This window comes from Phasianus colchicus, chromosome 32 (assembly GCF_987193195.1).
Source record: "Phasianus colchicus chromosome 32, bPhaCol1.hap1.1, whole genome shotgun sequence".
NCBI classification, from domain to species: domain Eukaryota; kingdom Metazoa; phylum Chordata; class Aves; order Galliformes; family Phasianidae; genus Phasianus; species Phasianus colchicus.
The window spans coordinates 404,757-426,711 of record NC_143467.1 but is presented as its reverse complement, the minus strand read 5'-3'; the positions used below and the strand labels follow the sequence as shown (position 1 = coordinate 426,711).

Sequence of the window (21,955 nt, the reverse complement as noted above, 5' to 3'; positions counted from 1 at the left end):
ACTTCTTCTAGCAAAATTTTGGCCTTGGAGCTTTGTATCTGTGCAGACTGGAACCATAAGTCAATCACAGAACTTGCCACATCACCATTTGCTTTGGTAAACCATCACCACCCCCTTATTCAATATTCTTGAAGGTTCCCTTTTAAGTGAATTCAGATCCGGTCCAGTTGTGGAACTTGCAGCTTTCAGCGTAAGAATATTGTGAAAAGAAGAAGTATCACTAGTCTGTACAGGACTAACACATTTCATTTTACATATGACATTCTTAACAATAGGCTTTTATTATTCATTCTTTGTCATATATTAAAATAAAGGATGTTTTATTTTCTTTCATGTACCAAACAGTTCCATTTGTCTTAAATACTCTATACAACTGCAGATAATTACAGCAACATAAAAACCAGCATTATGACATACCTAGAGGGATTAGTTTGACTTGTGTTTGGTTCCCAGGTCCCAAGATGCCAGTATCTGGGAAAGTGGCAAATGGAAATTCAACTGTGCAGAGGAACAGGAAAAAACCCTATATCTGTATATCAGCAATACAGAAATAATTGATAAAATGCTCAGGAAACAAGCTGTGTTTAACCAGCACTGTCCAATCCAGCCTGTTGCAGGGTCCACGACAGCAGTGAGAGGAAAGAGCAGCAGACAAGACTCCTCTGGCTTGTACCATGGTATTAGTTCTAGCACGCTTAAGTTCTGCATTTGAAGTTACATTAGCAAGCCTGATGTGCTTGGCAACAGCACAACATCTCACTCCATATGTAACGTATTTTCTGTGGCAAAGAACTTCTTTGTTCATAACTCACGGACTTTGCATGTTCATAAAAGCTGTTACATACTTTGGAAAGTTCAGGCATACCTTCAATCCTCCTCTGTATTCGATTCCTACTGACTTCATAGTAACTGCTGTTCCCAGCAGAGCTCAATGACAGCCGGCGCAGGATCGGGGCTGAATTTGAGGTAGCAGTCACTGGCTGAAAGGAATTCCTGTAATATGCTGCACTCCCCAAAGTACGATATTCAGTGGAATTTCAACGGGCTGGGCTTGACAGATTTACTGAATTAAGTGCAGAATCCATAGAGTCCTCAGAAAAGCGATGCTCTTTGGAAGTGCTGTTTTCTTCTATACGTAACGTTTCTGCTACAGAAAACAAAAGCATCAATCTGTTCAAAACGATGGGCTTTGTAGCTTTGTTATTTAATTCCTTGCTATGTTCTCTTGAAGATAATAACAAGCTCCAAGCCTGTTAACAAGTCTCCTGTGAGACAAGACTTACTGAAGAATAGTCATTCTCAAGTAATCGCTGGTCCTTTACTACATTAAAAAATTTCCAGTAAAATGTCTAATAGACAAGTTTGAGACAGTCTTCCATAAATCATCTCAGCTGTATATGTTAAATATTATGAGCAGGATGTGGACATAAGGTTTGATTTTTTTTTCATTGTCTGACATTAGCATTAACACATATGCAATCTCAGTCAAGCATTTTCATTATCTTTCTTAATGGTTATCTTCTGAGAATTTGTTTAGGAGTGCATTATGTTTCTATTTTTTATAAATATAAAAAGAATTTTTTAACATAAAAAAACCTCTCATGTTAACTAGCAAATGTTTAATTTGTTCTACACAGTAGAGGGAGTCTCTAACTTCATATGCAAGAGGACAATTATCATCTGTAGATCTCCATATGTTCGGAGACAATAGCCATCACAAAAAACTGAAGAGACTACATGCAGAGCTGCAGAAGGCTGTAAATCCTAGACTCACATGCACACTAACACAATACAGTCTGATCACAATGCTGCAACTACGAGTCGTTAAACATCAGTGGGAACACCACTCCATTCTCTCATCATTGTATGTTCTCAGCTCCACTTGCACTAGGCCAACATCTAGCCTGAGGAAGAAGTTGGAAGCCTGATGCAAAAATCTGCATGAAACAAATGCTGCTTTGGCAAGAGAGTTAAGAGCTGGAAAATATAGCTAACAGGTTCACAGAAGTGTAAACTCCACATTACCATCTTGAAAATTACTCTATGAAAGTGATAAAACATATGCTAGTGGAGCAGCATATTCTTGGGGGTAACTGGTACAATCTGTGAAACAAGTTCCTAGAATATGCTCTTTATTACTCTTCTTATATGACAACTTCCAATAATTTCTTGGGAAAATTCCAGAATTAAATAAAGGAAGAGTATTTTCCACAAACAAACAAACAACAGCAACAAAAAACACACAGAGAGCTTTTTAAGCACGTTTAACTTGTTCTATTAGCAATTACGTTCTCTCTCCTGAAGTCTGTATAAAACTGGAGTTTAGTGAAGAACTTGAGGTGTATTTCACAGTTATGATCTTCAGGCAACATTATCCCAAAGTGGAACAAAGACACCCAGAGAACCGGTTCCCTACTTAGTGAATTCAGTAAAGCAAGACATGCAATCCACCATAACATCTTCTATTAAACACAACACTTGTGGCAAAAAGAAGCTTTTAAGTCCACAAGCCCTTCTCTTTCAAGTACACAATCCTCAAGACAATAATGATAAACTTTCTAGTTTGATCTGTATCAAAAAAGCAAAGCAGTGGCTACTGAGGTTTTTGGAGAAAGCAAACTTTTATTTGTCGGCTTGAAGTAGCTGCAGCAACTTGCTGAAAGGAAAGCAATAGCCATCTTTCTATAGAATTTCAGAGATACTAACAGACACAATCAATGATAAGCACTATAATATTAAAGGAAACAAATGAGAAAATTAGATCAGTAGAGAATGAGACCACCAAATGAAGTCTCGGTGCAAGACTGAAAGGCAGAAGTAATACTTCAAATGGCTACAGAAAAGCACTATGAAGGAGTCCAAAACTTGTAGATTGAAACTTCCTAAGTTTTTAAAGGTATGATGAAATACTGGAAGCAATATTCCACACCAGAAAGTTTCAACAGGAGTATTTCAGCAAATATCAGCCAACTCCATACAATGTCTTATGAAGGAATCTTTTTATAGTAATCAAGCAGAGATCCCAAATACATCCGTTAAATAATCATTTTATGTCACTCTTTCCATGATCGCTCAAGACATAAAGGGTTTTAAATTGACTATTTTACAGAAGAATTTAATTGCATTTACTCCAATTATATCCCAGGTTTCTTTCTGATACGACAGATCCTAGTTAAGCAACTGTAAATAGGGATGGCAAAGAGAAACTCTGCTTTGATTCCCAAGACACTAGCATTTGAGCTTAGAATCAGAAAATCATAGAATGGCTTGGGTTGGAAGGGACCCTCAAAGATCATGAAGCTCCAACCCCTCCACCATATGCAGGGCCACCAACCTCCCTATTAAATATTAGACCAGGCTGCCCAGGACCTCATCCAACTGGCCTTGAACACCTCCAGGAAGAGGGGTGTCCACAGCCTCTCTGGGCAGCCTGTTCCAGCACCTCACCATTCACTCTGTAAAGAACTTCCCCTGATACTCAACCTAAATCCTCCCTCCCTCAGCTTAAAGCCATTTCCCCTTGTCCTGCCATTATCTTAAGCTTATCTTAACATAGCTCCTCAGGTCACATACACAAGGTGGGAAAACTGGCATACTTCATAGGATGATCATCTTTTTAAATAGGTGTTTCTGTCCAGCAGCTATACTATCCCAATCCACTCCCTTTCAATTCATCTAGCCTCCCTACAAACCAACCCCAACTGCAGTCTTGTTATTGAAAGCACGGTAACAGGTGTGAGAGCTGATTCAGAATTGGTGTCTGACAAATACAGTTTTGCAATTAACGGAGCAATAAATGACTCTTTTCCTACTTCGACATGTGGAGCAGATGCGAGTAGTAGAGGGATGGAATGAGAACAAGTTTTTTTCTGTTACAAACAGAATTCACATTCTTACTCTCAACTACTCCAAAATTCAACAGATTTCAATGCTCTCTGATTTAGGTTTTGTAACAGAAAACTGAACATCCCTCATCTGCTTAAGCCTTCAAAGAATGCTTCCGCCACTTCAGTTTTGTTAGATTTGTAATATGGAATCAGCACTCTCTTGACCTTTGCCCTGTGAAATAAATTGTTATGCTGCTCCTTTAATGTATTTCCATCCATTACTGCATGGATGGCATCACATCTGCAATAGAACCCAACATTCACCACCAAGTAACCAATCGATGCCTTGTAAAAAAGGGCTGATCTGAAATAATAAACACATTTTCCTTACTCTGTCTTGTATCTGAACAGGTATTAACCAGACCCAGTTGTACCACAGCACTGGTAAAATACTGAAAGCAGAAGGCACTGCCATGTGATCTTATGCTGTAAGGCAGGCCCTGTAAGTAATAACTGAAGTTTTATTCTCAAGTCAGCACCAGACACCAAGGGTTCATACATGTATGAGTCCCAATTAGGAAGTTCAGCTTTTCAAAAACCAGAGTTAAATATGTTAAAGGCTGCTATTTAATGATTTCACAATGCAGCAAGCTGTTAATGACAGGTAAATTCAGCAGAAGTAGAACTTCCATATGCAGAAGATCATTAACAACATCAAATTTACTACATCTAAGAGCCACTAACAGAGCCCAGTAAGCCATTATCAATTTTATCTACAAATATCAGTCTTCCAGAGGTGAGTTTTTGCACACTTGAAATGTACAAAAGATCAATGAATAATTGTCTCACCTGAAGCTGGAAAGCATCAGTTTTTCAAGTTAATTTGGTATAGCCTTTCTGCACCGAACCTTTACCGTTTCAAGACCTCAAGAGGAGATGAGCAATTGCTTGTGCATCCGTTGTTATAAATCTAGATTACAAGTATGTGTGTGTATACGTAGATATACATGCCATAATTATTATGCTTTTCTTTTTCTCTATCTCATTTTTTCCCTCATTTCTCCTCTCCATCTCACTGAGATGGGGGCAGTGAATGAACAGCCACGTGACGCTCAGTGATCTGCTGGGTTAAACCACAATGCATCACCATATCTTAAAGAACTTGCACGCTGTCAAAGATTTCTTCTTTTAAGAACGTCAGCTTGCCTTTATAAAACACACAGAGTATCTTTGTAAGCAGATTCTGTCAGAAAGCGATCTTCTAACTCAATCCTGACTATTACAAAAATTCAGTACAGTTCTAATTATTAAAGGCAGCCATTCAACCTCACATGAAAACAGACTAGAGCACGTTTACACATGTATTTTTTGCCCTACTGACAAAGAATGCACACACAGCACAGAGCACCCACCTGGCACCTAAGAATGAAGTTCTTACATTTTATTGCTACAACAAACACAGAAGTGTTGAGTTTGAAATTTCAGCAGGATTCTTCCAATCAAAACATTTTCCTCCTGCTTAACTGACCGTAACATTTGCAGAAGTCACAGACAACTGTAAGCTTCTACAGTTTCAAGGAACAGAATAACCCATATTGGAAAATTCGAGACCAAAAATAAAGCTGTCTGCATAACCGAATAAAGGCAGATCTCACTATAGATTTATTTTCCACTGATGAAAAAGCAAATTTGCTTGCTGTTCTTAATTACAGTATTTGTAGGGCATTTCATAGATGTATTACAGCATTAAGAACTCTCTCTTCTCACCCCCATTCTCATAAGCAAATGCTTCCCTCTTGCTGCTTCCACATTCTATCACCTCATTAGTTAATTATTGCTTAAACGCAAACATACACTACCTGCATATGTTATAATGGAGACTTTGTTTTACTTTCTCATACACAAGAATACAACTAAACTATAAAGCCAGAAAGGTAAAATTTATGCAACTATGACTTAATTACTGTCAGGCTCTTAGCCTTCAGGAGAAGTACATCATCAAGATCATAGTGGGTTTTTTGTGTCCCAATTAGAACACCACCATTAAATGTATGACAAATAAACGTGTTAGGAAGCAGAACAACTCCTACAAGATAACTGACTTTCCTTCTACTTGTACACACCATGTGAAGGACAGCTCAAACTCTGAGGTGCTCGCAACAGTCCAAAGCAAACACCTTGCTTCTCACAGGAAGAGATGGTGAGCAACTGCTACACATCTGCACGCTGACAAAAGACACGCTCAGCATCCTCACAACATTGCTCTGTTGTAATCTAACGTCTGGATGAACATAAAAGCTCCTGAACAGTGCACGGACTCAGGATTCCAACACAAACAAGAGGATTCTCTCTCTTCAGCCCTACATACTTTCTGCAGACCATCAGACCACTGCTACCGAGCTTCTCCACAGCTGCGTACAGACAGCTACTTCATGTGGAGTCTCTGATTGTCTTCTCGCATCCTTTTAAGTGGTATGACATTCTCACTGTGGCACTTTGATATTGTCACCTTGTGTACAGTCTGACTGTGACTCATATAACCACAGACTGTTCTCTTCTGCACATAATCGCACATCTCTTTTTTCTTTTTTTTCTTTTTTCCCTACAGAATACCTCATATTTCCCCGTTTCCTATGTGTTCCTATCTGCCTCTATGTTACCACCCACCTCAACCCAGCAGTACCGAATGACACATTCCTTTTTTCATACCTTTTCCCCCAATGTGTGGAAATCCCACTATCCCCCATCACACCATGCCCACTAACCATGTTCCTCAATGCCACATCCATACATTTCTTGAACACCTCCGGGGATGGTGACTCTACCACCTCCCTGGGCAGCCTGTGCCACTTCCTCACCACTCCTTCTGAGAAGAAACATTTCCTAATATCCAACCTGAACTTTCCCTGTGCAGCTTGAAGCCATCACGTCTCACACTATTGCTGGTTACCTTCACAATTGGTCTGTAGTGTTGTAGTTTTGCAGAGTTACTCAACCTAACTTCTCCATTCTGCTTGCTTCCCTCCTGCCTGCGCTCCTGGACTGGTTTGTGACAGCTAGGCTAGTCTTGTACTACACTCCTTATCTTTTCTGTGCGGACAGATAGTTCATTCACAATCTTGAAGCAGTTTCTTTGAGTAACTGCCAGGTTTCAAACATTTTTTCTTCTGTGTCAGCTTTCTGGGACATCATACTGAGTTGTTGTAGGGGTTCATTGTAGTCTATCTTCATGAGATATTTTTATTTTGACATCCTTGCTTCTTTTGAAAATGATGTAATTTCCCTGCAAAAACCTGCAAAGCCATGCATACATGTATGTATGTATATACGTACAAAATATGTATGAAAGCATAAGTATAGCGTATATATAAAAACATGTATGCATGCATGCGTACATACTATATACTGTAGTATATACATACATAACTCTCTCTGTTTGTAAAGAATAACGAGAATTTAAATATTTCCTGGCTTTTGTGACCAATTAACTCAGATTAAGACCCATAAAAGTAAACAAAGGATGATGGGTGTGCCATCAGCAAACAAGCTTGTCACACTGCTGGCAAATGGAAACAGGCATGACTCCTTACTCATTTTTCTAATAATCCTGTGCAGAAATTGTTGGCTTTGCATCCACTGCCGCTAGTTAGGTGAAAGTGCTATGGATCCCTTTAGCTGTAACATTCTGCCATTTTTGATATTAAAATGAATTTGAAGAAATACATCAACTTCATCTATAAAAGGGTTCCAGGATCAAAATGCTCATCAGGGTACAACACGCGTGCCGACTTACTTACAGGGAGATTTCTTATAAGAGAAGCAGGTCTAAGACATCTGTTTATCTCCAATTTAAACAACTTAATTTAGGTAGAATTATGTGTTTTACAGCTATTCACGCAGTTGCTTACTAGAAATATCTGATTTAATTGCAGAGATGTTCTAGACCTAAACCAGGGTCTATTTAAGACAGAGAAAGCTCTGCATTGACAATTTTTATATTTGTTGTGGTTACATCATTGAAGTGAATACATTGTGTTTATATTAAATTGTAAGAAGAACCATTTTTAATAAGCTTTAACATTTTAATTTGATATCCTCTTCTGATTTAAGTGTGGCCTTATGACTCTCCATAGAAAAAGATTATTCTGCCCACACTGAGGCTAAATGACCAAACCCCAGTAACTCAAAAAAAAAAAAAAAAAAGAGAAAAAAGAGAAACAAATGACTAATCTCAAAAGCCTTTGGAAATATTATGCAAATATACCACAGCAATAGAAAGTATCAGATGGGATGAGTCACATCAACAAGTTACCATGGTTTGACAAGTAGCAAAAGCAGAGTAAAACCACTCTTTCCTAAGTCTCTCTGTGAGGTTTAAGCTGACACGCTTCACTTCACATCTGAGGCAGACTACAAATCGGCACGAGCTACTGCACCTCAGCCATGGCACAGGCAAAAGCTTTCCTTGTCCTGGAGTCAGCTGCACAGAGAGGCTCTGCTGCTCTGGTCCCTGCCACGGCTGCATTTTATCCAACCCATTCCTGTGCTCATCTGAGCCCACGATGAGTCAGTGCAGAGAAGCTAACTGCAGATATCTCCTAGCTTTGCCAAAATGTTTTCTGTGCTTCACTGGGTCAGCTCGTCACCTCATCAGCAGGGAGGCTTGGGATGTACTACACGGACAAGGAGGCAAGGAGAGCAGGAGCAGAGCAACTTCTAGGGGCAGCTAGCCATACATTCAGTTAAACTGTACCATCAAAACACATCCTTGCTCTTACAGTCATTAGCCCAAACCAAGAGTTATTAGAGTTGCTTCCAATTTATCTCCTAATCCATTTCAAGGGAATTGTTTTTCTACTAAATAGCCATACAGGAAGCTTCAAATGTCACCTATCTGCCTGAGTGATTTCACAAAAAAGACTGACATGTTTAGGAGAAAGACTTCTTGAACTTGCAGTAGATCGTCCATAAGCACAAAATCCATGCCACTGATCAATAAATATCTCCATTCTCAGCTGTCAAGGGCTATAGACATACCAGAGAAATACACTAGACTCAGTCCTTTTGACTAAAAATACCAAAATCATACGTAATCCTCATATGTATTACGACACAATGTAATCACCTTCAGATGGATGAGCATCACTCCTCGGAAGCTTAGGGGAAAGGGGAGCTGTGTATGGTGGAGAGTCCTGAGAGTATCGTTTAACACTTCCGTTTTCATGTATTTCTTCTTTTGCTGTGAAAAGGAAAGATATCACCAATTTATTATGGTATAAAAATGCTCACAGGGAAAGTCAAAGTACAAAAGCAAAAACATACATCAAGTCATTCACCAGGTAACAAATCCATTTCACATAGAATCGGTCATTCAATACAAACTTCAAAAGCTGAAGTAACAGCTTAGTTTATACTATCATCATCCAAATTTCCAAATTTAGGCTACTTTCCTGAAAAGTATTAAAGCAAATGACTTTTATTTGATGAAATGAAACAAATACAATTTCTCTACTGGAAAAAAACAAAACAAAACAAATAAAAACCGAAATACCAAAACCACCACAATACTTTATTTTCTAAAGCAGCACCTCTAAGACTGAAACTGCATTGATGTCAAACTTTTCTCAGCTATGGCTCCTGATAACCCTTGGACCGGGACTCGTAATACCAGCACTGCAAGCCATTTGATGGGAGACCCTGAGCATGTTATTTCCCTCTCACTCTGTATACCCCCAGAGTACCAAAACTCACATAAAATGTCACAAGCAGCCAGCTGCAAAACCCACCTTCTCTACTAGACTGTATGCTGCAGAATTTAAAATTTTGGAGCCGCCACTGAGCAAGGTGAACAAAGAAGGAAGAAAAGAGTATTTAATGTTGTAGGATAGGCTGAACTGAATCATCTCTCAGAGCAAGCCCCTTCTTATAAGGTAGTAAGCATCTTTCTCCAAGGTTATTTTATGATTCAAACATAAATTGAACAGGCAAAATGTGAAGTTTTGAGTCTGTTCTTTTAGTAACCCAGTGGTACAATACATATGTTTCCTACTTGACCACAAGAAAGAGTAAGCAGAACAAAACGATTTCTGCACATGTGGTATGAGCTATCCCAACCTGCCACAGCACTTGTGCTCTGGAACGAATCCTCTAAGAACTGAAGAGTATTCATTTCAATCAATTAAAGTTATAGCAAAGCAGATTAAAATGTTAAATTTCATAAAGTAACCACACTTATCAAAAATATCAGTACTTGTAAACAACAGCTGTTTGATACTACCTGGTTTGTTCCTATCGTACTCCGTGGGACTATGTGCACACCCCATGTAGGGGCTGAAAGGCTGGCTACTGAAAAGATTATCGCATTGAAGACTGTGGCAGAGTTTCTCCAAGAAACGTAGGACAAACGATGCACTGTTTACAGAAGGAAGATTGATGGCATGCTTCTCCCCATCAAAGGAAGCTGCGAATAAGAAGAAGATGTCAAACAGCCCCTGAGCATCACGAAGTATAGCAAAACACTAACAAGTAGAGGAGAAGACATTCAGCTTTGATTTAAAACATGCAAGACATGAGAGGAATAAACAATCTTTCTGGTGTTTAACACGTTTATATCCAAAGAACTGGTTGTACCTTCCGTTGGATCCATGCCACTTTAAATTTGCTCTATGAGAACTTATTTTCAGAAAATAACACTGGCTTTAAACGAGTATAACAAATCTATTCTCTCAACATCAAAATCTTACGGGCAATTTCAGTTGTTTGCTTATAAAACAGTACCTCTATACCACCTATTTGCAGGAGATAACCAAGAAAAGATCCATTACAGCAGTCTCGCACACCCACACAACTCGAAGTAGCGTTTAAGTCCACACAATGGAAAAAGCTCATACTCCTACCACCCAGCCCACCTGTTAAAATGGCGCTTTGTGCTCCTACTCCAGGCAGGTAGATCTTATTAAACGCTTGTCTTTTTTTTTTTTTTTTTTTTTTTTTTTTTTTAACTGCAGCTCAGCAAGAAAACGCACGCACTAAGAACACTATCGTTGTTTCAAGCAAACACAGAAAACTATGCAAAAGGATGAATTCGATGCCCTTAGGCTGAAACGCGATGAGGGAAAAATGATAGTTCCACACCCTCACGGAGGGCAGAACGCTGTCGGGAGCGGGAATCGCGCTCGCCGAAGCAGCGCCGTCAGGCGGGGCGGCGCGCAGCCGGTGACAGCGGGAGCCGGGGGCGCTCAGCATCCCTCGGCAGCGCGGCGCGGCGACCGACAGGGCACCGCTCACAACTTCCCTCCCGCAGCACCGCAGCACCTCCACACTGCTCGCCACAAGCTCTCCGCACGCCAACGGGTTTCCCAACCCTCCTCGGCTTCGCGTCCTCCCACAGCCGAAGCGACGAGTCGCGCGGCTCTGCCCTCGCAACTCCCCCCGCCCCGCGCACGGAGGCGGCCCCCAACCGCAGCCCCCAGCCGCAGCCCCCAGCCGCTCCCCCCCTCGCGCAGCGCCACTCCGGGGTGCCGCCTGCCGCAGCGACGGCGGCGGGGAGCCCTCGCGCCCAGAGGCGGCCTTCCCGGGGTCTGCCCTCTCCGCCCCCCTCCCACCTACCTGAGGGCAGCCGGCATCCGTCCGCGCGGCGGCGCACAGCCGGTGGCACCGCGCACAGCCTGCCTGCCTGCCTGCCGCACTCCCTCGGACGAGGGTCCCCTTAGACGAAAGCACAGCCCCAGCCCGGCCGCTACCGCGAGGGACCGCGCCCGCGGCCGGAGCCCGGGGGCCGCGAGGAGGGAGGGCGGAGCGCCCGGTGACAGGTGAGGACGGCCCCCGCGCCGCTCCCTACCTCGCGCCGCTCTCCTCGCAGCCGGCGGCTCGCTTACCCTCGACCGCCGCCGCCCCCTCGCTCCGTTCCCCCGCCCTAACGCGGCGTTCAACGCGGCCCCGCTAGCCGCGAGGCCCCGCCCCCCGCCCCGCACTGACGGCTCTCTCCGCCAATAGCGAAGAAGACGGCCGTCCTCGAGCTCCGCCCTCACCTCCTTCGACCAATAGGAGCTATCCGTGGTGCTGCCCCTCCGCCTTCCCGGCAGGCTGGGTTGGCTCGCAGCTGCCGAGCAACGGGCGCGGGGCTGCGGGTGGGGCCGCTGAGGGCGGTGGCCGGGTGAGGCCCCGCTGCGGGCCGGGGTTGGTGCCGCGGGATTGTGCCCGGGGCTCCTCGTTCGGGAGCTTTCGCCTCATAGATGGACGTTTTTTGTTCCCCTCCCCTTTTTCCCTCTCGGCTCAGCCATCAGGAGGATGGAAATATCTCCCGCACTCACAAAGCTGTAATCTCGGCTTGCAGATTGTGCTGCTGGAGCCTGCGGGGCTGTGCTTCCTGCTCTGCTCACGGGAATTAAAAACGTGGGTGAAAAATAAAGCTGCTTCCGGATGCACTGCGTGTCAGATGCATCGCAGCACGGTGCAGCTCTACCGTAATGGATGCTCCATCCCAGCTCCCCATTTCCTGGAGTGCTACAATGGTTGTTTAAATGAGAAAACCCTGTGGAGTCTGCTGGATGCGGTGTGCCATTGGTTGCAAATGGCCAGCCCAGCACTTCCCACATGAGGATATGAACCTCAAAAACATCCACACAGGCATGGCCACCGAGTTTAGGGCACCGTGGTCCTTAAAGACCAGGTTCTTCATCTGCCACCCCACACAGAGCGTATCCCCAGAATTGGGTGGTGAGGTGCTTTGGGTTAGGCGAGGGATGAGGTTCTGAAGTGAATGCCGTCACCTCTGCTCTCGGAGCATCAGCCCACAGCATGGAGTGCTGGAGGGCATGAAGGATGTGGTTAGTGGGCAGGGTGGTGATGGACTGATGGTTGGACGAGATGATTTTAGAGGTCTTTTCCAACCTTAATGATTCTATGGCATCCCCTCCAGGTGCAGCTCCATGGACAGAGGTGCTCAGGAGCGCACCTCATACCTCCCAGAAAGGTGGGCGCTCAGTGGAACCCAGCAAGGACAAGTCCAGTAATAAGAATCCCTGAGATGTGGTCAGCTAGGGCATCAGACCCATGGACCATCTACTGGATTTTCCAAATCTCCCACCAGGCCTCCTTGTCAAAGCCTCAGAGATTTGTTATTCAGGAGAAGCCCTGCTGTAGCCTCCTAAAGAGATGATTCGTGGTTCATGGCAGGCAGTCAAACTGATTGTCTGAAACATTTGCTCACAAGTCTGCCAAAATTCCCAGTTTATGGTAAGATCTTCCCACGGTACTGTGTCAGGAGTGTATCACGTCACCCTTAGCTGGAAGAATAACTTGAAGAGATTTTTCAGCATTCTTTTCTTTCAGGAAATGCTAGTATTTCTGGGAGAGAAGACCATCTAGTTTTGAAAAAGCAGGGAGTAGTGAGAGGAAAGGTCCTAGTGTTTGGGGTGAAAACAACATCTGGAGAGGATGAGCATGGTGTTTCTGGCAGAAAAGTTCCTGTATTTCTGGGAGAAAAGTGGTATTTCTGGGAGAAAATGTCATCTCTTAGGCAGAAAGCTGGTATTTCTGTGGTCCAATTGCCCTGTTCTTGATGGAAAGTATCATCGTGTGGAGTGTGAAGTAGTACTTGTGGGATGAAATGCCATCTCTGTGGGAGAATGGTGGTATTTTGTCGAGATAATGTCATATTTTTGGAAGAAAGCTGGTTTTTCTGTCAGAAAATGTGATAGTTTTGGCTGAAAATGACATATTGGGTATTGGAGTGTTGTATTTTTTGGAGAAGAAGGAAACTGATATTTCTGGGAGAAAATATCATGGATTTGGAAGAAAAGTTCATATATCTTTGACAAAGCTGGCATTTCTGGGAGAAAAGATGGTATTTCCGGGGGAAAATGTCCTCTGTTTCGGGGAATGCTGGTATGTCTGGAAGGAAATCTAATTTGGGAGGAAACTGTGATATGAAGTCTAGAAAAGTATGATGGTAAGTCTCATCCTGTGGAGTGTGAAGTAGTACTTGTGGTAGAAAATGTCATCTGTTTGGGAGAATGGTTATATTTGTGGGAGAAAAGATCGTAATTTTGTTGGAAAAAGTCACCTTTGGCATTGTCATATAGTATTTTGTGGATGAAGCGTGAAGCATATCTAAGAAAAGCTGTTTTTCTGGTAGAAAACTTCATCTGTTTGGGGAGAAGGCTGTTTTTTCAGGGAGCACGTCTCCTTCTTTGGGGAGGAAATGTCCTCTTTTGGATGGCCGAGTAGTACTTGTGGGAGGAAATGCCACGTATTTGGGAGAAGGGTGGTATTTGTGGGAGGAAATGGCATAGGTCTGGTAGAGAATGTATTCTTGAGGATTAAAACATGATAGTTGTGGTGGAATAGATCATGTGTTTGGGCAAAAAGCAGTATTTCTGGGAGCTAATCTCATTGGATTGGAGAAAGCTGGTATTTCTGGGAGCTAATGTGTTCTTTTTGGAAGAAGATGCCATCCTCTGGGTGAAAAACGGGAATTTCTGGGAGAAAATGTCATCGAATGAGGAGAAAGCTGGAACTTCAGGGAGCAAATGAGATAAATGAGGGAGAAAAGTGGGAAACGGTGGGAAAGACTGTCTTGTAGAGGAGAGCAACTGCGGTATTTTTGGTGTGCCAAGTGGTCTCGGGGAGAAAATATGGTAAACACGGGAGAAAATGTCCACTGGAGGAGTGTCAAGTAGTATTTTGGAGAGAAAATGTCAGGTATTTCTCAGAAAAGTGCTTTTTCGGGGAGACTTGATCTCTGTGCTCAAATGACATATTTCTGGGAGAAAATGTCTGATGTGGGGGGGGAGAAGGTCATGTATCCGTGAGAAAGCTGGTATTTCTGGGAGAAAATGCCAGGTATTGGTGAGAAAACAGATGCTTGAGAGGGAAAAGGCCATATTTTTATTTTTTTTATATATATATAAATGTAAGAAAAGGCCATCTCTTTGGGATCTGGTAAGAAGTGTATATATAAAAAAAATAAAAATAGGTATGTTGCTTCCAGACAGTGTTCTTCTACTTTTGAATTAGTTTTGGCTCAAAAACTTCCTGAGTCATGTGGTTCTACTGCATATTTATTGAACTTTAAATGGCTCTTACATATTATTTCCCAGTTTACATTCTTAACCCCACAAAAGCCTTCAGTATTGATAGCATTTTAGTAATAAGCTTAACAGATTGTCGTCCCTTTTCCATGCATAATCTCTGTTTTTCTTTGAATCTATCATAATTTGAAGCATAATATATCTTTGCTGAGACTGTGAAAAGTTGATCTCTCCATACTCCATGTCACATGCTGCCAAGAGGTCACCCCGTAGCCTTCTTTTAACCAGGCTGAACAAGTCCATGTCCATTAGCCTGTCTTTGTAGGGGAGGTGCTCCATCCCTCTATCATCTCTGTGGCTCTCCTCTGGACCTTAACAACTCCCTTTCCTTCTTGTATTGGGGGCCCCAGACCTGAACATAATACTCCAGATAACGCTTAATGCTTGAATCTTTCTACAAATCTGCTCGTTTATGATTAGCTGCTATGATTAGCTGTGTCAATGCACACAATGGTAAAATATTCTTACATTCTAAGAAAACATGTCTATTTAAAATTCAGAGTTTAGATAGAAATATAGTGTCTAACTTGTAGATGTCTGAACTGATGAACATTCCTCTGATTATTAATGCAGTAATGCAGCATCTCATTTGAGCCTAAAGAGTTCTGGTCACTCACTCAAATATTTCAAGCACTCGGATGTTTGATGTAGCTGTCAATAGGAATTGCAAAGTCAGAGCTCCACACAACAGATGTCCAGGGTAGCCCTATGGATTTAATTCTGCTTTCTGCAATATAGCTTCACAAGGCTGTGATTAGAATCAACCACTTACATATTCTTATCATTTACTGCATTAGTGCATTAGCAAATATGCAAGTCAGCCTTCAGCTTTTCAGTTTACAGATGATGCGCAATGAAAGCAGAGCGGATTTATTGATTAACTTGTTGGAATAAAAGATACTACAACGTTGCTTCCTTTTACAAGCACTTCTCAGATGTGATCAACCAGCTCCTAAACACATGCAGTGACTTAAGATGTCTTAAGATGAAGACATCTTAAGATGATTTAAGACATGTGAGACACAAAAGGATTTTTTTTTTTTTTTTGAAGTAGAGCCAAAGAAAATGAGCTACAGTTGCAAAATAGACTTTCAAGTTGTAAAATAAATATTCAAACAATTTATTTAATACTGGCTACTTTATAAATATCTTACACTGAAACCTGACTTAGGTATATTTTGATTTAGAAATCAAATTTAATGTATGAAAAGTTAGTATAAAAGCATTTTATTTAAAGCATAGGTTTTGCTAGCAACGATTAAACGAGGGACAATAAGAATATAATATGTGGTTGTTCTGGATTCCCTGAACACAGTACTCCAGTAGCAGTCATAACCATTTTTTTCTTTAACAATCTTTCTTTATTATTTGCTTTCATTTTTTTCATGTTTTTTTTTTTTCTTCTATTTTTCTGTTTATTGTTCATATATCCAGATTAAGTCTTTAAAATAATGTCCTTTGTGCTAAATTTTGAAATTATTAGTGGAGTACTAAGTGTTTTGAGTTGTGTTATTTGACTTTGGTGTGTGAAATGGGTGTAGTTTTTGGTATGTTTGTTCCCAAGAACGAGTATTCTGTCATCAAAATTACTAATTGTTATAAATTATGAAGTGGATATGAATTTGTATATGCATCATCTACTCTTTATGACCCTATGGTCCATTATAGCTGAATTCAAATATAAAAATAACCATTATCAGAACATTTGATTAGACTTTTATACAAACTTGTCTAATCTAAGTACATATTGCTAGAAGACAAATGGATAGCGTTAGGACAGTATACATCTCATACTGAAGTGTTTTAGGAACCTAGGACAAATTATGTTTCTGAATTTAGGTATCTTTCACCAGCTGAGGCACACTCAGGCATTTTGTCTGTCCAGCAGTTGTTGTCTCATCTCATACCTCCTTCACATCTACAGAGCTATAGGGATGTCTTTGTTACATCTCTGGCACTAAGTACCCTAATTCAGCTTTTCTAACTAAACATAGTTTTTACCTCAGCTCAGAAATGCATCTCATTTCTGAAATGAAATGCATGCCATTTGCATTTCAGTTATATCTAACTAAAATGTGTACTATGTTGAATATGTGTTCAGAAACATATGTAATGAATTCAGACTTCTGTGTCTCCTTTTCTCTCTATCTACTGTGTTTAGGATTGAACCTCTAATGGTAGATGCAGTATGTCAATGGTTTACAGGTCAGTTCAGCCTGGTTCCATGACTAATGGGTCAGGGGGACCCACAGACCCACACCTTGGGAAAGGGGGAAGGGGAAAAGGGGAAAGGGTAGAGAGATGGGCCTAAAAATGAAACAACAATGATCTGAGGAGAAAAGTTGATTTACTAAATGAGATATTGAAATGCAAGATAACACAATATAATATAATATAATTGAAATGGAAGCTAAGAAATCAAATAAAATGAGAGTGTCCAAAAAACAAAGGCCTTACTCTAACGCTGAAGGTGAGATGCTAGGGAGCACACACGCTGTAGAGATGAGCGGAAAGGAAAAAGGAGATGTCTCATGATTTGCAAACAGTTTTGTTTTCCCATCCAAACAGAAAATAAAAACGTAAAGTCCTCTGGGCTATATAGTTGTCTTCTGAGACAGCTATACCTAGAAATATCAACAATCCACAGAACTGGAGCATTAACTCTTTAACTCCCAGTGCACTACTTGATGTTAAGATGTGAAATACCAATTACAAAAATCCTGAAACTGTGATACAGTTGAAATGCCCCATCCCTTGCAGTGGTTGTATGATGTGACAACCTGTATCGGAATGTTTAATTTTGCAAGCTACAGCATCTGACTTACAGGGAGAGATTTCTTCTGCTTCTGATTGCTCAGAACAAACCCATCAGGGAGAGATACATCAATCTTCTGTGATGCAGACCCAAACACGAAAAGTTAGCTAGCCTATTTGCTGTCATTAAGGAAATAAATAAGATTGACTGTCCCATTGCATCCACAGGAGGGGACTTCAGCTCTTCTGTGAGATGCTCAGTAGTGCTCCTTCTCAATGTTTAACACCATCTGCCTCTCCAGTGTGGCATTAAACACAAATCACACCAGGACTACAGCAAGCTATTGGGAGAAAGACTCTACTGGGATTCCTGTTCTTCCTATAGCCCTCCTGGATGCCACAGGAGTGGCTGTTGTCTTATGTGTTGCCTCAAGTGTTCTAATTTCAGTAACAACAGTAACACTTGAGATAGACAAAGTAAACCTCTTAAAAAGCCCAGAGAAGTCATCTGCTGCTTGAGATAGCTTGCAAAAGAAAATTCAGTTGTCTATAAACATGTTCTTTTTCACTCTCTACATTTCTTGGACATGGAGGTTGTTAATGATTTTGCATACATCAATGCAAGTGCAATTCACCGTAGTTCTGACATACAGTCTAATTGGCTTTAATATATAATTTTATTTTTTGAATGCTAACGTTTATGTAATGACTTTCTAATTGATTTTTTCTTTATAAAGGACCATTGATTCATTCCCTTCAGTGAAACTCAGTTAACTTTCTAAGAGAATTTATGAAAAGAAGGATGTGCTACTGCTACTTTCTTTCTACCTTTCTTTCTCTCTTCTATAAAATGTGTTATTTATATTCATAAGCAAGCTTCTGCAAAGATAAACAAAGCTAAACAACTGTGCTTTATGTATGAGTATGAAATAGGTTCCTTATAAAAAATGTGTCTCTTCAAAGATGGATTGAGCTCCTGTGGCACTCTTCCTAAAAACTACATATTCATCATGTCTTATGATATATTAGCATGACAGCTAATAACATTTGTAACAAGTTATTCTAAGCAATCAGACTGAATTGTACACAGATTATACGAACAGATGTTATTTTACAAAAATAGAAATGATAAATTTTAAATGGAAGCATAAGCTATGGTGTTATCACATTGTTTATGTCATTGTGAATTAAGTTACAGCTGATTTTATATGAAGTACAAAGACTGTGAGGAAGTTTTCTGTTATTGTACAATATACAATCCCAGCTAGATAATAGTAAGTAATGAGACTGATAATTGGAAACAAAAACAGAATAGAAACCCACACTGTTATTTAAGTCTGATTTTTTACACCAGTGACAGAGGAAGAAGATCTAATTAAAAAATATGCCAGCACGTTTAAAACCAAACCTATACAGATATTGCAAATTAGATCACATTGTCATTTTGCAAGCTGTTCCAGACAAACCACCAGTTTGGCTTAATTACGTGATTACTTTGATGTTCTGCAAGTGTATCCGTTTCATCATAATTTGCCAGGAACTTGCAAAGGAGATGACATGCATAACATTGAACTATTCCTTAATACAAAGCAAAAGGCACAATGAGATCCAATTCCTAGAGGATCAAAACAGATATAGCCTAGGTGAAAATAAAGCCTATTTTAAAGAGTAAACATTATTAACTATTGGATGATCTTCTGTAGGGTGTTTGTCAATTCTGTCTTCCATTACTATAAGTTTTGAAATTAAGAGTGAATAACCTTCTAAATGTTTCACTATGACCCTGACTGAGAACTCATTAACTGAACTGTTTCATAGGAGTCTGTTCTGTGTCTACTAAACTTCTTACTAGATTATCATAATGCTCTCATTTGGACAGTGAGTCTCTCTTTTAATAAATAAATAAATAGTAATTATTTATATTTTATATTTTAAGAGAGATGTAAAAACAGTGCATCTATTGTTTTTATTTTTAAAGGATCAGTACAAAAATTTGTACTGAGAACAGACTTCTGAGGGTATAATGGATATTATCTCCTTTTTACAGACAGAATGAGTTTCATAGACACTGAGTTGTTAGGTCTAAATTCAAACAGTATGCGAGCAACAAAATTAAAACTTCCAACCACCATTCCTGGCTCCGGTGCTTGTACCATTGCATTACATGTATTTACAAAGTTTTATCAAACCGCTGTAAAGATGTTTCCTGCAGGTATTCTGAACATTTGTAAACATGGTTTCAAAGTACTCTCAAGCTCTATTTTAGTTTTTCTTACACTAATTCTAACAGAATGGATAAACTTCACTGAAGAATAGCAATGTATTAATAGTGAAGATCATATTACTAAGCTAGTTATAATATTAAGCTAGTTATAATAAGAATAGCTGTTCTTACTGGAAAAGGGAAATATTCATTTTATATATATGGAAAAATATACACAAGATTCACCATTTTTTACCAATCCTTTCCTGGGGAATTTGGGTCTTTGAATAGCAAGAAAACCACACTCCTCTGTGCTGTTATAGATCCTTTTAACTAGCAAGTAGGTGATGTAAAACAAACATTGGGCCTTTAACTTTGTATATTAAAATTTCCGTTGCCTGCTTCTACACCAGTAAGAAAACATGAAACCATTAATAGCAGAGATGCACTCTGTTGGTATCTAAATTTTCCTTTATTCAGTCCATAAAGGCTATCATCTCAGCTCATTGATACAACTAGCAGCCTGATACAAAGCAAAGCTAGACTCAAAATATCACCACTTCCTTTTTTAAAAAATCCTGACTGCCGAAATTAATAATAAGAAGAAAGACATACCAGAATCAGATAAATCAGATACCTCATGCTGCATAAATTAACAAATGACTTGTAAATAACTAGTTACCAAGTGACTAAATGTTAAATATTCTAAGATTTGTAATACAGTGTAAAATTAAGTTTAGGAAAATTCTGTTGCAAATAAATAAACTTGAATCTTTTAGGAATTGTTTTCCATCTATTAGTTTTTTTTTTAAAAAAAAGAGAGAGAGAGAGCTGGAGTGGGGGAGAAGCTAGCAACAACATAACAACACAGTACAGTCATTTCTTAGATTTTAGGTGAGGGAATAATGTACGCCCTAGAAAAGCAAGTATACTTTTGAGTGAGTGTACCAAATTCAGGTGCTGAGGAAGCAGCAAGCACAGATTGCCACAGTGCTGTGAGAAGTGAGGTGTAGCTGCTTTGTGCCAGACACAGCTGTTTCAGCTGGCTCCATTGACCCCACCACAGGGTGCAGTCAGGCCCCTCAACCATGGGCAAGTGCCTTGGGATGAAGAAAGCTTGGAAATCCAAAATGCTGCCTGGCATTAAGAGGAAAAGAGTGAGAAACAATCCTGCAAGTAGCTCGGGGAGGAGGTGCATCCAGCAGAGTTCATTGTGCTGTTCTGGAGAGCCTGTGCTGAAGCAGGGAAAGGTGTGAGGAGGAAAGGTCAGCAGAGACGATCAGCTCTGAGACAGTTAGAAGGGTCAGAAATGGAGGGGTGGCGTAGGCCTGAAAAGCAGGCAGTAACATAGGCTCTATGCTCTCTGTGTTTGTTTCTCTCCATCTCATGTTATTTGTTTGGAAACAAATTACTTTTCCCCAAGCTAAATCCGTTTTGACCATGATCACAATCTGTAAGTAATCTCTATGCCATCAGGTTTTCACTTAATTTGGAAATTTAGGAAACTATGAGCTACAGTGTTATGACAGAATATATTCCCCACATAACCTGCAGTGCTTTAAATAAGCTAGTCTAAAAATTCTGCAAATTAAGTGAATAGTTTACTTAAAACGTTTTAATTTTAGTTAAAACATTTTAAAAAAGAGAATGTTGTTTTGTAATATCTTTTTTTTCCTCAGTTCTGTTTCTGTGCATCTAGATAGCCATGTTATCATTGTATGTATTTCCAAAACCTGAGACAAAGTTCTATTTGGCTTTTATTGATTATTTGAAATCAATTTTTAGGGATCAGATCCATCATATAAACTATATTTTAAATATTGATTATTTTAACATTTGAAATGCAAAGCAAGAAAATGTAAAGCTTGAAGTGGCAAAAGAGAGAGGTTCTGTGGCTAAGACAAGTTCAGAAGTGAGGATGTCCAGACTCCACGCCCAGTGCTGAGGTTTTTTATTAACTAAATATTTGGCAAAAATTTGTATTCTAAATTTTTAAAGTGCCTAGTCTCACATCTCTTCAGTGTGCTCCCCTGCTTTAATCAGACTGTTTCCTCACCTACAAGTGGTATTGCTGATTA

The 21,955-nt window shown here is 40.3% G+C and overlaps 1 protein-coding gene across 1 annotated transcript in view; it reads right to left on the bottom strand.

Annotated features, from left to right (window-relative positions):
* Positions 1-288: 288 nt before the first annotated feature.
* Positions 289-21,955, bottom strand: part of LOC149913953 (sex comb on midleg-like protein 2) — a 187,714-nt gene continuing 166,047 nt past the window's right edge. The window contains exons 4-6 of the mRNA XM_090127961.1: positions 10,105-10,287; positions 8,953-9,066; positions 289-1,147 (exon numbers count right to left, since the gene is read on the bottom strand). Of these exons, the coding sequence (XP_089984087.1) occupies positions 1,038-1,147; positions 8,953-9,066; positions 10,105-10,287 (407 nt within the window). The 3' untranslated portion in view covers positions 289-1,037. The remainder of the gene's footprint in view (positions 1,148-8,952; positions 9,067-10,104; positions 10,288-21,955) is intronic.